This window comes from Pholis gunnellus, assembly GCF_910591455.1.
Source record: "Pholis gunnellus genome assembly, chromosome: 15".
In the NCBI taxonomy this organism is placed as follows: Eukaryota; Metazoa; Chordata; class Actinopteri; order Perciformes; family Pholidae; genus Pholis; species Pholis gunnellus.
In genome coordinates, this window is record NC_136542.1 from 14,702,413 (window position 1) to 14,718,197 (window position 15,785).

A 15,785-nucleotide genomic window follows, 5' to 3' on the forward strand; every position below is an offset into this window, starting at 1 on the left:
GATAATAGGACACAGGCGGTCTAAAAGGAAATCTGCAAGGAAATATTTGTCTGTCACACCAATTATACAATGCTGCCAACAAAACCAACATGGCTACAGAGCATGACACCTGCTGTGGTTTCATCATGGGACTCAATCAGATTAGCATTCAAATATCAAAACCTAAACCTGTCCGTTATCATCATGAAATACTTTGTCAAAACCAACTCTCCACACGTCTTGAACTGTAACAATATCGCCCATTTTCATGTGCATCTTCTGTAAGAATTCCTCTCAGACAAAACGTCAGATTTCAATCGCAGTGGTGTGTCTTAATCCTGATCTTTGACCCGTGTTGTTTTCGAGCTGGAGGAAATGATCTTTTCAATATGTTGCTCTTTTTTTTAAGGGATCACAGTCAAAGGTGAGTGAACTCTGATTGATTTTGGTGTCTCTATGGAGAATAAATAAATATCAAAGGGGCTGTCAGCAATTCCAATCCAATGCACTTTTTTTGTCAAGTTCAGCAAACATCTCCTCACACAGACAGCTACCTGTCCACTCTATGTGTGTGCTTTCATACATTGCCCTGGCTCTGCAAAAGCGACACTACATAACAGTATTCCAGTCAAGCAGCAGCAGAAGGGCGTTAGTGCACAGGACATTGGAGAGGCCATGGACGTATAAAGAGAAAGGCGGTGAGGGTAAATCTGGAGGGGGGGGGGGGGGGGGGGTTCAAATATCAACAATCTTTCTCCAAAATCACTGACTCTACCTTGAAATGATAAATGCATCTTTTTTTTTTTCTTTAATCTTAAGCGATATATTCTATCCATGAAATAAATGCCAAAACACGGATAACTGTCCCGGTTCAGTAAAACAGTGAAAGATAAATGCAGCATTTTCTTTGACGGATGACTCAGAGCTGCTCCTCATCTTTATTTCATTCCTATTTTAGGTGAGCTATACAGATATAGATAAGAAAAGAAAAGTTCGATAAATTCATTGAGGTTTCCTCCTGTAACCTGAAACACTACCATCGGGAATTTGAACATTTCTTTCTCTAATTGGCACAGTCGAGTGAGTGCACGACTTAGTTCACAGTTTTGATTTTTCGAAGTAAAGAGGCACCACACAGACACATCTTTCCAAACTTTTTCTTCAAAAATTTAATTGCAGAACTATTTACACTGGATGACCTCAGCAATGATCAAACTACTCAAAGAGGCAAAAGTCTTTCAATAGCTCAGCTAGGAAAGAATGGAGGGAAATGCACATGTGGTTGCAAACTACTCAAATAAAACAAATAAATAACCCAATGATAACGGCAACTTGCACTGAAATAACACACATAGAGAAATGCATATGTGATTGACTTAAATAAATACATAACATATCAGTGGGACAGTGGCATCATTTCTAACTCTCTAAAATGAATAAATAAGCCTACATTCAGAATCAGTATTTCGCATGCCATCATATCAGCTTATAAAATAACCATAACAAAGAAAAAATGACAACAAAAACATGAGCAAATGCAGAAAATAGTCATGTTTCAATGAAGCATATATTATATATTTATATATCTATATATATTTCTTTACAAATAATGAATATTTGGCATTATATTCATCCTCACTATAGATATGATATACAAGAGATGAAAATAGTTTCAGCTAAACGACTACCTTTTTTTTTTATTGTATCTAGTAATTATAGAGTGGTTTCACATTCCAAGTTCAAGGAAGTGTTGTACGAGTTTATCTCAGTGAGGCTGACTCTCTCTTCACGGCATGGTTACGAAAAAAGTCCCCTTTGAAATATTTCACGTCACGGGTCCATAGAGTTAAAAGCAGACAGGAGACAGTCGTACCAGAGGCGAGGCCACGGATGTCGAGATACGAGCTGAAATAATAGAAAGATGTGATTGGAAATGGGGAAAGGAAGTTGATGGCAGGAATGGTTTGCTTACACAAAAACTGGGATAATGTGGCTGCGCAGATGATTTTACAGTATGCTGGATAAGTCAGAAAAGATGGCACTTGTAGTTAATTGCTGCCCTCATGACATTAAATGTGACAATGGTGCAATTGTCTGCCCTTAGGGTTTCCAAGGTTTTGGTGGGTGACTAGCTGTTAAATTACCCTAACTTCACCACAGTTGAATCACAGTCACGTTTTATTCCTCCAGTGCTCACATGCACGCCACACAAGCGCACGTCAACCAGAGGGATCGTACATACAACGACAACCGGAATATGTTTCAAGGAAAGACGGGGTCACATTGTGACAGGAGGCCCTCACAGCTGTTCATGTGAGTTCATGCCTATTTGGAGAAAAATTAGGGAATAGGTTAGAAACTTCTTTTGTGAAAATATTTCCACTGGGAGACAAGGGAGGCTTGACCCAGCTAAAAATAGCTCGGAGTACCCAGGTAATGTTTGTTTTTTTCCCAAAAAGGAACGGTTCTCAAATTAAATGTATGCGTTCTACAAGCTCTGTTCTTGCCGCCCACTCCAGCTGTAAATCAACTAAAGCCTGTGTCTCTACAGCACAAATCATGTTCAACATTGTCCGCTCCCTTGTGACTTCTGAAACTGATTCCACAATACAACTTGAAATGGTCTCATTGCAATGCCTCTTGGAGGAGCAAGAGATATATGTTTTAAACTGAACCGAGGTGGAGGATACACTTTATTCATTTCACAGCCCTGATCAATTTGCATTAAAAAAAACAAAAAAAACACCCTCTGTTGTTTCAAAGACAGCCTTCAGTGAAACTAGCTGAGCACAGATTGATAGAAATACGTGTGTCGCTGATGCTTAAGTTCTCCAGTACAGGCCACTATTCAGCAATACATTTATCAACACAAGCTTTGAAGGGCCTTGGAGGCTGTTTGCTTGATCTCGCCAAGGACCCGAAATCTTACATAAGCTGCTTTGCTTAGTCAAAGGCAGGCTGAAAAATACCCAGCACAGCGCCTAGCGATCGTCACAGAGCAGCCTTCCAGCTACACAACAGCGTACGGCACCAGCAGTTTGGGGCTCAGCGCGGAGCTCTCGTCTCCTCTAAGCCAGCATATGTCAGGCCGAGTCTGTCTCTCTCCCGTCTGCCTGCCGCTGTGGCAACAGCAGGGGAACGTCTCTGCTCTGCCAACTGCCTGGCATCACACAACCAGACGTTTTCCAGAAACCCACTGTCATACTGTTAAAGGTCCTCTGCCTCTGCGATGAAGAAAAAAAACAAAACCCCAGCAGAATTATAGATGGGTGTGCTTTTAAAGAAAAGTGTAATCTAACACTCAGCCTTGGGCTATTAAAAGCCAGATAGTTAATTGAAGTATTGCACTGCATGTTTGAAACACTGTCCCCCGCTGAGTTTGGTTACTTGGTGATTTGTAAGGCTGAGTATACGTCTCAGCCCTCTCTGAAAAGCATCGTCAGAGCTCTGCTACAAGACTTCATGTAAACTAAACCACGTCTCATGTCTCATGCATACTGATCCGGTGAAAGGTTGTAAAGAAATCAAAGCAAAAAGACATCTATACTTGAAGTCACGGTGGGTTGAGAGCCAGAATTCCATAAGACCCCTGCATATGGATAAAAACATTTAAATGATATGCTATGGTATGGTATTAAAAAAAAAAAGGATTCCGGATTCACCCTCTCTTTTCTGAATGTGTCAGCACTGCACTACAAATGCAAATGTACTTTCTCGTCACTGCCATTTGATAAACTTCCCTGGTCCTACCCATAATGAACACTGGCACAATCCCTCAACCAAAGAGTCATAAAAATAGATTTTGATGTGATGTATTCATCAGCTGACAGCGCATGTTGTTGCATTGATCGTTTGTTTAGTACTGTATTCGTGAAATAAAAAGCAGCACCGTTTAGTTGGTTGATTACCCAAAACTTTCACCAACAGACTTCAGTTCTGAGATCAGTCATTTGAATATGACATATAATCAAGACTGAAGTTTCTGACTCCAAAGTTTGATGATAAAGAGCAGCAGAATTTTTGCTTTTGCTCAAGATGAGTTAACTATATGAGAAATGTGTTTTATAACTACCTGGAAGTAAATTCTATAACCACTGGAGACTCCTATACAAGGCCCCATAACTTTAGCTTTTTCACTTTCACAGCACGTACCATGATTGGGTCGCACCAGCTCTTCATAAATCCTTCACTGAGTTTGTGTAGAAAGTATTTTTTTTAAAAATACCGGCTTCTTTCAAATTAGGGTTAGCCATTTAGCCTGCACGTTATTAGCATACCGTTATGTCATTTGAGGTGTGTTGTGTCCTTTTCATGAAATGTAAGTTCAAATCTCTTACAGTTTGCATCATTATTAAAAGTCGCTATAGGTAACAGTTACACCTGGCTGGTTGTATAACTAATCTGCAGAATCTATTTGTGTGGTCGACCCCATTTCTATTTAACGTAGAAACCTCCGCTTAGCGTACTTATGCTATCAGAAAGCTAAACCTATGAAGAGCTGGCGCAATTGGTACATCTCAACATTGTTACGGGATTCAAAGGCAAATGATGATTTCTCGCACACCACATCAGGTTATGACAAAATATCACAACCTGCTTTGCACAGCCACAGAGAGCTATTATCTTACCCCTCATGTATTTCCTTTTAACAGACTTGCAACGTTTTCGTTATTTGGGACGTGCTGCTTGCATCCCTGTGGAACGCCTTTGCCCTACTTTAGTTTCATTATTTCTCAGCCTTTTTCTAGAGGGAGTGAAGACACTGCTTCAGGAGACTTTCAGCAACTCAGAACTTTTCAAGAAATATGAAGATTACAAATCATTTCTTGGGTTAATGAAACTAGTATGTGGATATTTTGTTGTTTATGTTTTGGCAGTTTTTCTATCACTCCTCATTAACTGTGGCTGAGGGCGCTACTTGAAAGGGCCTGAGAGAAGTTTATTAGATGAAAACACAGCAGCATGGTTTGGTGTGTGTGTGTGTGTGATCGAGCCACGGTATGTATGCACCAAATCTAAGTTTGTCAAAAGCAATAGAGAGGGCAGGCAAGAAGTGGACATGAGGGAAAACAATGTACACCATGAATATTCTTCCCGCTCACAATTCAAAAATACAACAGTACTATTGTGAACTTGGGTATGTACATTTCCCTTGGAAATAGAGAGAATTGTAATAAGTGCATAAGTGCATTTGTCTACACATTTTGATCTAAGGAGTTACACAAACCTTCATAGTTTTTTTTCTACTGCATTGACATAGTGAAAATGTTGGCACAAGACTTGCATGTTTTCAGCTTCAAGTAAATGTCAATATTTGAAAGTTGGCAACAGGAACATGAGATATAGAGGAAAGTTGTTTAAAATGTGCATGTAAATGAGCTGACAGATGTCATTCTTCCACAATCCAGACCAAGAACAACGTTTGACTACAACCAGATTGAGTAGAAAACTGCATTTTTCAACACTGACCAGTCCAGAGCTTATAAGGGCTGCCTGAATAACCTTGAATGGGCGATCAGTGCCACATGCACATAGTTGAGGTATTTCAAGCATTGGCACTTTTCGAAATTTTTGAACTTACGACAATTTTGTGATATTTTGCTTGTAATTAACATTTATCCCATAAAGACAACAAAAAGAGTCATAATGTAACCTTAAATTATTGAAAAATACTGAAGGGTTACTAACGTTGACCATTTTTGCACAACTTTAAATAAATATAGTTTCTCTCATTTACTCTTTTTAGCTCAAAGGCCTGGTTGCTGGTAGGTTTTCAAAGCTGCACTTTTTAAATGGCACTTTGCAAATGCTGAAAAACTACGGACGTACCCATCCAGGAAATTGGATGAGAGAGCTTGTAGGCTGGGTATCATGATCACCAGCAAACCAAGGAGGAAACCCAACCAACCCATGTCAGACATACATATCTGCTCACACTTATTCTGGCAATGGGAGAAGAGGCTCGGCACATCCTACAGACCAATGGTGTTTGGCGATGGGCGCTGAGGATGGCTATCGAGATCAGACAACGGTATGGATAAAGGAAGAGTACAGAGAGTAGCAGTCTAGAAAAAAGGCTAGTTTTGAAGTTGTTTGAACGTGGGAGCAGGGAGACGCGTCGACCCTGGACCCTATCTTCTCAAAGTCTAGTCTGAGCCTCGGGAATATAGATCTCGATGCTGTCTGCCCGCTCCGAGGCTGAGTTCTGCCGGAAGGAGGCTGCCCGCTTGGCTGCCATGAGCCTCCGACGGGCCTCCTGCCGCCCCCTGTCTGGGAGGTCCAGGGATTTCTCCCTCGTCACCATACTCCTCTGTCGAATTGTCTTCTTTGGTACAGGAGCTGGTGGCTTTAGGAAAAAGTGAGGATTACTAAGGCGTGTTTGTACAGCTTTGATGAGTACTTCAACAATTTACTGGGGACTACAGTGATCAAAAAACACGTACAAACGCAGCGTCCAGGATTTTTATGCAGCCCTGTCGGCACGTTTTGATCTTCATCACAAACAAATCTGTTTTTCTGTTCTACATAGACATGAATGATGTCAGTGATTTGTGAATTTTGTTGTATTCAATGATGATCTGAAGACACTCCCTCCCTTAATCGCTTTTGTACAGTCCCTGATCTAAAATGTTCAATCAAGCACATTTACATGAAAAAAAAGAATGAAAGTTCTGTCAGTTTCTTACGTCTATCTTATGTTTATGCTTCCACAGGATGTCCTTGAATCAGTTTCAGTCTTTCAGGTTTTATCAGAATCATTATAAAAAAATACATGCAAGTAAAAACGCAGTAATATCTTCGGGACTCACAGTGCCGAGGCGATCCCTCACCTTCTTCTCCGGGCTGTCTACGGGCCTCCAGTTGTTGTTCTTGATCTGCTGCAGCTGGTCAAACTTCATGGTGACATCATCGATGGAGAGCTGCAGTAGGTCCCAGAACCCAGCCAGGTCCTGAGAGGTGGGCCGCGGCATGGCACTGGGGTCCTACGAGGGAAGAGGGGTAAAGAAAACATGAGGTGGGTGAAGAGCCACACTGTTGGTTCAGTGCCTGTATTCCAGATAGTAAGCACTGTAATGCTTGCACACAGATTCACACTGTACTGTACACACATACGCGTACAAAAGAGACATGAGCACACTAGTTATTGTACTTCAGCTTAGAGCCACTAGATGTCCTTATCAGACTTCAGACTTTATGAAAGCCAGTTTTGGAGATTTTGGTTGAAACGAGGCATGACGACTTGCGATGGAGACCAATCCTGTCTTATTTCCATGAATGAGCTCGGAAATAATAATCAGCCTTTGTCAGTTCGGTTGTTTTCATCACTTAATTCCTGACATGAAAGAAACATCCGACTGAGGAGCGCCTCATTGTCTCTGCAACCGGCCGGCAGTTGCTGCAGGTTTTGTTGAGTCATGAGATTCTGTGCTAATACTTGACGTTAATAATAGATTTTGTTAACAGGTCATTTTATTCAAACTTTTTCTGTTCGGCTTGGGCTTTGTATGTAGTCCCATCTGTTCACCGTGCTCATTATTCATAAGCCCCAAAAAAAAGGTCATCGTTTCTGCTCGCAGACGTAGATATGAACAGAGACGCTTGAAAAGGAAACACACAAGCTGTTTCTTTACTATGATACACATCCGATCACAATCACTGAACATTGAGTGTGACCTATGACTGTGAATGTTACCAGAGAAATGTAACCAAGTCGCTTGGTGTACTCTCAAAGAAACAAAAGTGTATGGGTCACAGTTTCAATGTCGAGAACGAGGTCAGGTGTAAGCATTCGTAATCCAAAATATTTGCTGTCTATCAAAATGATGTAAAAATGTAATTGGAAATATGGGTTAACTGGACCGAGCCAACTTCTTGCTGTTGCTGGACTGATCTATGGTGAGACAGACAGCCTTGTTCAGAATGAGTGCTATTCAGAACCTTTTACACAACGTTTCACTGAAAAATATCAAGGTCATGTGTTTGCTTTGTGTGTGTGGCCTGTGGACATTTAAGAGGCAACGCTCAACACATGAATGAGTTAACTATGATTAAAGCAACGGAGCACTGAAGAAACTGTTTATTATAAAGCTGTTCATGTGTTCCAGATCCACATCAATAGAACCGTTCAGTCCTTCAGTACTTTTCGATTTACACCGTTTATGCACCTGTTGTTCATGCACACATTACTTTGATTATAAACTAATCACACTTGTAATTGTACTTCAAAAATAATTACGCATTTCATGGCTTGTGTCTAAGGGATTATGTCTATGGGATGCACAGACATAATGGTAATAGGTGGCATATTGTTTACAACTAGCCTGATTGCAGCGGTTGTTTGAGAGTAAAGCGGTTGCACATATTTATTCCTTGCAGAGTTTGAGTCAACCTACTGTTCCAGTTTTTTCATTTCTTTGCGGTCGGTCTCAAGCCATCCGATTCTGCCATATAAGCTATGATGGGACCTGTCGACTCGGTAACCTCAGAGACATTCCCGCGCTCGCACTCACAAATCTCATGACATTTAGATTAGGTGGCTGCTGAAGGGTGCGGCTGTCGGATGGTATAATAGATTTACAGTACGACGGCGGCGCCTGCTATTTCCTATGCTACATTTATCGGTGAGTTATTTCACTATTATTTACTTTCTTTCTTTGTAATTTTGTTTCTCGTGGCTTTTCCTGCATGGTGTCCTGTGGTACTACCCTGTTTTAACAAACAATATATCAAAGAAATGAGAGGCGCCATGAACCTATAAAAGCTAAACGCTTCACAATAAACAAGCTGAAAATGTGAAAGAAAATACTTTTTATTCAGCTGTTACAAATCATTGAATCAGACGACTGAAGACAAATCGTGCATCAGTATTGTGTCAGTGATACTGAGATTAAAATTGACAGTAACTTTACGGTTATTTAAAAAAAAAAATCTTTTGGTCTGACTCAAATCCTCTAAATTTGCATAATATTCCAATAGAGAGCCAGCGTTTCACTTTGATATTGTCATAACATTTTGAGATTGGTATAATTCTCCTTTCTACAGAAACTAATAATTCTAAATGACTCCAGAATCACTCCATCATGTAAGGTAAGCAGGGAACAGAGCGCATTTCTGTTATCTGCAATGACCGAGGGGGAGCCTCAGCACTTCATCAGCTTTATTCTGACCCCTGAACTTGTGAGGTTCTGCAAACTGTCTCTAAAGTCTCAAGGCTTCAAATATCCAGAGCTGGCAGATTTAGGAGGAGCCGGTGAGTTTTAAGCCCCGGCTGAGGAAGTGTGTAGCTCTTAATCCTGGATCTCCTCCCAGAGAAGAACACTGTTTGTCTCTCGTTTAGAGCATTTCTAAATCAAGCTTTAAGAAAGTTGATCCAGGTCGAGAGAAATTAGACGTCTGTTTAACTTCTAACTTGAGGGACATTAATTTAACAAACTAAGCCAAAGTATGAAGTAAATGTCGCATTAAATATGGAAATATGCATGTTGAGAAATGCTGCATCTTTTTGAAAATGATGCAGGAAACCTGCATTGTAAACCTGCACAGTGTCCTCCAGCAGGATTACTTTTTACTTGACTTGGTCTAAAAGGCTGGTTCACTGTCTAATCCCCTTTGCGGTTCCTTCTTCCCCCGAATGAGCAGTTTCTGCTGCACATTGCAAAACAAGCAACACTTTCTCTCATTACTCCTCACCAACTTCGTTTGAAATATCGGGCACTTGCTCGGATCAATAAAACGAGTTGTGAACAGTGCAAGAAAGATACGAGGCAGAAATCCCTGACCCTGTGTGTGTTCCTGCACTGGATTAACAATAGAGAGGCTGAATACGTAGGTCTATTTCCACCCAGGTCTGGCTCAGCTGTTTCTTCTCTTCTCAGGACAAAGCTGCATCACCACGCCCATCCACGCTCACGCATTGTTCCTCTCAAAAACCTTCAGGCCACATATAAATGTGCTCGATGGCTATTGATTCTCAGTGTTGTAGCTTTCCCCAATCAGTGATATTCAGGGAGCTCTGATTCAGTTTGTTCGCGCCGGCTAAAGCATTAAACGTGTATTGAACGGTGGAGAACAAATGCTGCGAGGACACGTGACGGCGCGTGGAACTGTTTCTCATGACGAAAGTTCATTTCACAGTGTTTTTGGACTTGTTTGCTTTGTTCACTCTGCAGCGGCGGTGTGCTCATTTTTCTTTGCTCACTTAAAATTCAGATGTGATGTTTTCTGATTAATGCATGTAGAAAAAAAGTTGAATGGAGTCTCATCTTTTAAATTGTGGATCCGGAGCTAACGAATGGGCTACGAGACTGGATTTGGATGTGACTTGAATGCTAAGTTCTTCTCTATTGCCATGAAAATAACAAAATCTCACTTTTCTACAAAGTATGAGAAATGCTTCATACGTAGCAATATAGAGACACAAAAATGGATAATATAGTGGTTTGAATAATGAAAATGGCAGCTGGTTCGTTTCTCCCACATTTATTCCTTTTTAAAGCTTCTTTACACCATTTTATTTCTGTTGTATGCTTTACCATTCATGGCGGATCCCACATAAATGATGTAGGGCTGCATAAAGACTAATTGTCGATGATTGTGTGTGATTATGTAGATGTGAAGATGTCTGGCAAAAGTATTGTTTCTGTTGTTTCTTTTGTTGTTATCGACAAACACAACGTGTGATATGATGATAATATCAAAGTGTCATCAGCTGTGATCACATAAGTCCCTTGACATACAGTCAATTTGAGCATGACGGAGACACACACACACACACACACACACACCTACACACACACACACACACACACACACACTTACACACACATCAACTCTCTTAGATGGGTTGTTTACCAGGTTTTGCTGACACAGCCAGTAGAATTGCTGGAATTTCTGGGACATAAGCAGCTGAGCGCTTCCCACTGCACTTCGGATTTTACCTAGGGCTGGAACACACAAACACAACATATCAAGAACAACACAGTGCAGTATATTAAAAAGTAGAATCACTGCCTCGTCGTTGTACGCCTCCGACAACTAGTCACGTTGCAGTGTACATCCATGTATGTCCAAAATGTCATCACTTCATCCGTTTTTTTGTGAAATCGGCATAATAAGCGTATGAATTCTTGAGTTATGGCCCAAAAACGTGTTTTGTGAGGTCATAGTGACCTTTCAACTTTGACCACAAATTCTAATCATTTTCACATGAGTGCAAGTGGACTATTTTGTCAAATTTGAAGAAATTCGCTGATTGTGTTCTCGAGATATCTCGTTCAAGAGAACAGAATGGATGTGAGGCCCCAGTCACCTTTGACCTTTGACCTTTGACCACCCAATTCTAATCAGTTGATCCTTGAGTTCAGGAGGATGTTGATGCCAAATTTGTGGAAATTCCTTCTAGGTATTCCTGAGATATTGTGTTCACGAGAATGGACCGTATGTATGATGGACGACCCGAAAACATGATAACTGGTGCCGAGGCATAGAAATCCATCTTTCAATCTGCCTGCGCAGGAGCAGCCTCAAATCAGACAAACGTGAAACTTTCAGCACAACACTCACTGTCCTCTGACATGTCATTCTCTTCAGCTTCGGCCTCCATCTCTTTACACCAGCCCTCAATCCTCTTGGTCTCTGTGTGGAGCAGTTGCATGAACCAGCTCCCATCCCTCCTCAGGGAGGGGGATGCCCTGCCAGACTCGCCCGACGAGGCCACGTTCTCCCGCGGGGAGGGGGGTTCCAGTTGCCAGTTGGTCTCGCTGGTGGTCTCCCTGGGGCTGGGGGGTTCAGCGGTGGTACGGTAATCCTCGCGGTAGCTGAAGAGCCCCTGGGTGCGCACGGTTCGCACCGCCCCGTACTGGGTGGGCGTGCTGGGCTCTGAGTGACGCTGGAAGCCCCCGCCGAACTGCAGACCCTTGTCCTCCATGGTAGGGAAGCCCTCCAGCTCCATGTCAGCCTGCACAGCTGCAGTCACGCTGTTGGAGCGTTTGAACCTGCCTTGTCTGAGGTAGAAAGACAAAGGAATGAATGCACACACACACATATATACCCACAGACCATAATGGCAAATAATGGCAGGGAGCAAACATCAAAGATGGAGGTCTTCTAATGAGCTTAAAATCCTAGAACCATTATCTCACCCTTTCTTGTTGTCCTCCACCTGGATCCCAACAGAGTGGTACTCCCGCAAACCTTTGCTTTCAGACTCAGAGTCCGTGGCTGCTTCCACCTAATGTGAAGAAATGATACAAACCAACAGTGCTTCTCATTATGTGGGCTTCCATTCCCCAGTGTCTCTGTACTGGGTTTATTGGTTTGGGACCGGACGGAGCACCTTAACTGTACACAGCCTGTCAGAAAGTAAACACTGTATGATTTATGGAGGCAGCAACGGCAACGAGACAGAAGAGGTTTCCTGCAGAGGATTTTAGGTTCCTACGGAAGTTAATTCATAATGTCTAAAAAAACTAATTTTAGTTATAAATGTTCATAGTTCTAGTATTTAGAATATTTAGGCTTATTGAACAGTTGCCTTGCTTCAGTTCGGTGATGAAAATAATCACCACATTCAGTATGTCACCATGTGATTTATCACATCAAATACACAGTAGAGGACGCAAAAAAAGGAAGGTATGGAGTATTTTGTTGTGCTATAATCGTATATTTTATAATCTTACAATTGTAGCATCTTTCAGCTCAGTGTTTTGGTTTTTACCGCCCACAATGTTACTGGTTTGGTTCACTCACACACCACTCTAATCAGCATCCTTTCTGAACACGGGCGGTACTTTTAGTGACAAAGCTCTGATACACCTGCTGTACTCTGCCCAGCAGCAAACATGAGAACCAGCTGGTGATCAAAGTGCAATGATTTAGCAGCTGAACAGCCAGATATGTTGCTTAGAAGTTGGTTTCGCCCAAACAAAAGCCAAAAGGAGAGTGTAAATAGGCAACTGTTCAATTGATGGCAAAATCCCCAAGAAAAATGCTCAGTACTTAAAATTAGATAGTATGGATTGGTCTTTGTCAAGTATCCACAGCTGTGCGACCACACAGTGACAGATAGGGCAACATTAGGGGATATTATGGGATGGGAAGGAAGGAGCCCGGGCCCAGAGCCTCTTCATCGCCGCCTGCACCGCTCCCCGGAGCCCCATGTCTTACTGACTTTATGGAAACCCTGTCAGTGCTCACCATTTCTGCTACGCTTTTCTATCTATTTGTATCTGTCACTTCTTCCTGGTTCCTCCAGTTGTTCGTCCCTTCCCTGATTCATTTCTTTGCTTTCTCTCTTTGACTAGCATTAACAATTTTCTGCCGGCTTACTGTCATAATCTTTTGCTTTTATTTTGCTGTCGTCTTAAGCCTTTCTTTTCTATTTTTTTCGCCATTTCAGTATTTCTTCTTCAGTGCCCACGGAGCTTCTTTTCTACTATGACTACTAGACCGGGTCTGCAAATAAGATGTGATATGATGGTAGAGAGTGGTCGAACACTAGGCAGGGGGCGATTCAGAGAAAATCAGATGCCGCGATATTTTTGACCAAATACCTCAATACATTGCAACCATATTGTAGAGTTGACATTGGCGCTTTTACAAAATATTTCCAAAATGATATTTTTGATAAATAATCATTAATGTGGATATGATGACTAAGTGGGTAAAGGCAAATAATAGAACAGCTAGAACAGTCACTTTACTGTAATGCAGCCTTTAAAAGCAGGAAAAGACAACACGTATGCCATATTATTGACGATATCTGGTCTCATATCATGATATTGACATATTATCAATATATTGCCCGGCCCTACCGGATAACGAGAGAGATGTACAGCTGCTGTCCAATATTTTGGTTTATGGCCAAAGATCGATCATATAACACTAATGACATTCCCATCAGCCTCAGATGTACTCTGTGTTTGGCGCTAATTAGCAAATGTTAGCACCGCTGAGCCTAAGAAATGACTGAAAGAGCTGCTAGCGTGGCTAAAAGATAAATCTGAGTATATTCCTGTACTAAGAAGAGCATCATCTCTTCTTAGCCTTCTCCACCACAAATATCAATGAGGCCTTTAGATCGTCTGGCATTCACAAATCTTCAGCTCGATGAGCTATTATGACTGTGAGAGTGAGTCAAAGGCACTGGTTCGCAATAGGGCTTGCCTCTGTTGTGAGGAAAATGTCAACCCTACCGTTAGTATGGAGTGGTTAGTATTGAAGCTTGGGAGCGACATTCTTGGAGAGCCATTTTGTATACCATCAGGCCGTTTGGCTGAAGCCGTTAGCAGGGATGGAATGTGTGTGGAGCTGCTCGCCGAGTTGACCTCCACTGCTTTGTGTTAGAAGCAGCGCAAAGTCCACCTCGTGAAAAGAGAATGAGTTTCATGTCTGTGATGGATGAGGACTAAAGGAGGACAAAACCTCCAGGAGAGCTTTAGAGAGGCTGGAGATTTATGTCCAGCAGGTTTACCTAACCCTGAAGACGTCTTGGTCTACCTACATAGAGATACGCCGGTGTGCGCGCATCGTCAGCACAGGTGTGGAAACTGTGAGCATCAGCGCAAAGTTGAACAGAGCCACTGTGCCTTTCATCCGAAACGCACAAACACACACCAGGTGACATTTCCCAGCCAATAACTGTGCTTAAGGTTAAACGCTCTGGCTTCCCTCGGTGAACGACGTCATTACGGCTCCAATTAAAACTATTTCTGTAAATACCTCAATTAGTATTCTAGAACACAAAGATGTCTCAGCTTTAGCTAATGTGCATCCAAGGCACCTATAGAGTGGTCCTTAAGGACGACAGGAAGTCGGACAACAACACGTCCGCATGGTCAAAGATCAAAGATCAAAGGTACGTCGACCCTGTCTGAGATAGAGGTGTCAAACAGGAAATGGCAAATCGATACAGTGGCAGTCTAATTGAGGTTAATTATACAGTCAGTAGGTGAAAGCAGACTGTGATATTATGTCGATGCAGGACGAAGTTGTCTGCATTATAGATAAATCAATACTTGCCCCTAGAGTTGCCTGCTGCGACACATTATTGTCATCTCATCGAAACTGGCAGACAACAATGTAGTAGTGATAGAGAGCAGCTCACACCCACTCCACACACAAAGAGCGTCTCAAACTTTTGTCATTTGGATATTGTTTTGCTATTCATTGAGGGAGCAATTAAACGTTTCTTGGTGCATATAATTGGAGCCGTTCTCTCATGGAAATCCTCTAAAAATCAACGACTGCTTATGAACTCAACTAACCAAATGAAATTTGAAATAACTAACTCGGAATTAGAATCAGAATAGAAACATTTAGAAAACATCCTGGGAAATTTGGCCCAGTTCAGTAAAGCATTGCTGTATTATTTCCCAACATGCTCTCTCGGAATGCTCTTTTAAAGCCCACACCATGAAGCGAGGAACACAAGTCTGGTGCCGAATGAATAGACTATAAATACATTTATTTTTGTTGATCTAAAACAAGGACAAAATGAAATAAATTGACCTCCACCAGGTTGATAAAATGCCAAAATTCACCAAAGAGATATGACCTCAGTGTCCTCAATGTGAAATCCCGAACACTATGATGTAAAAGCTGCCCACTCTACATTTCTGTCCCTCTTGGATGTTTCTGTAAGTGTAGACATTTACTGCACCTGCCTTGGTAATTAAAAGTGATTATGGACTCCACACACATCACTGGAGCCCATTTTAAAGCCAATATAATTCCCTGTCGCTCTCACTCACATGCGCACGCACTCAAATACATTTACTTGCTCCCTTGCTACTCGTCCCTTTAATTCA

At 41.8% G+C, this 15,785-nt stretch overlaps 1 protein-coding gene across 1 annotated transcript in view; it reads right to left on the reverse strand.

Moving 5' to 3' along the window:
- Positions 1–6,118: 6,118 nt before the first annotated feature.
- Positions 6,119–15,785, reverse strand: part of dlgap2a (discs, large homolog-associated protein 2a) — a gene marked incomplete at its 3' end in the record, with an annotated part of 134,119 nt that continues 124,452 nt past the window's right edge. Inside the window, exons 10-14 of the mRNA XM_079175051.1 lie at positions 12,120–12,208; positions 11,542–11,981; positions 10,831–10,922; positions 6,810–6,962; positions 6,119–6,325 (exon numbers count right to left, since the gene is read on the reverse strand). Coding sequence (XP_079031177.1) covers positions 6,119–6,325; positions 6,810–6,962; positions 10,831–10,922; positions 11,542–11,981; positions 12,120–12,208 — 981 coding nt within the window. The remainder of the gene's footprint in view (positions 6,326–6,809; positions 6,963–10,830; positions 10,923–11,541; positions 11,982–12,119; positions 12,209–15,785) is intronic.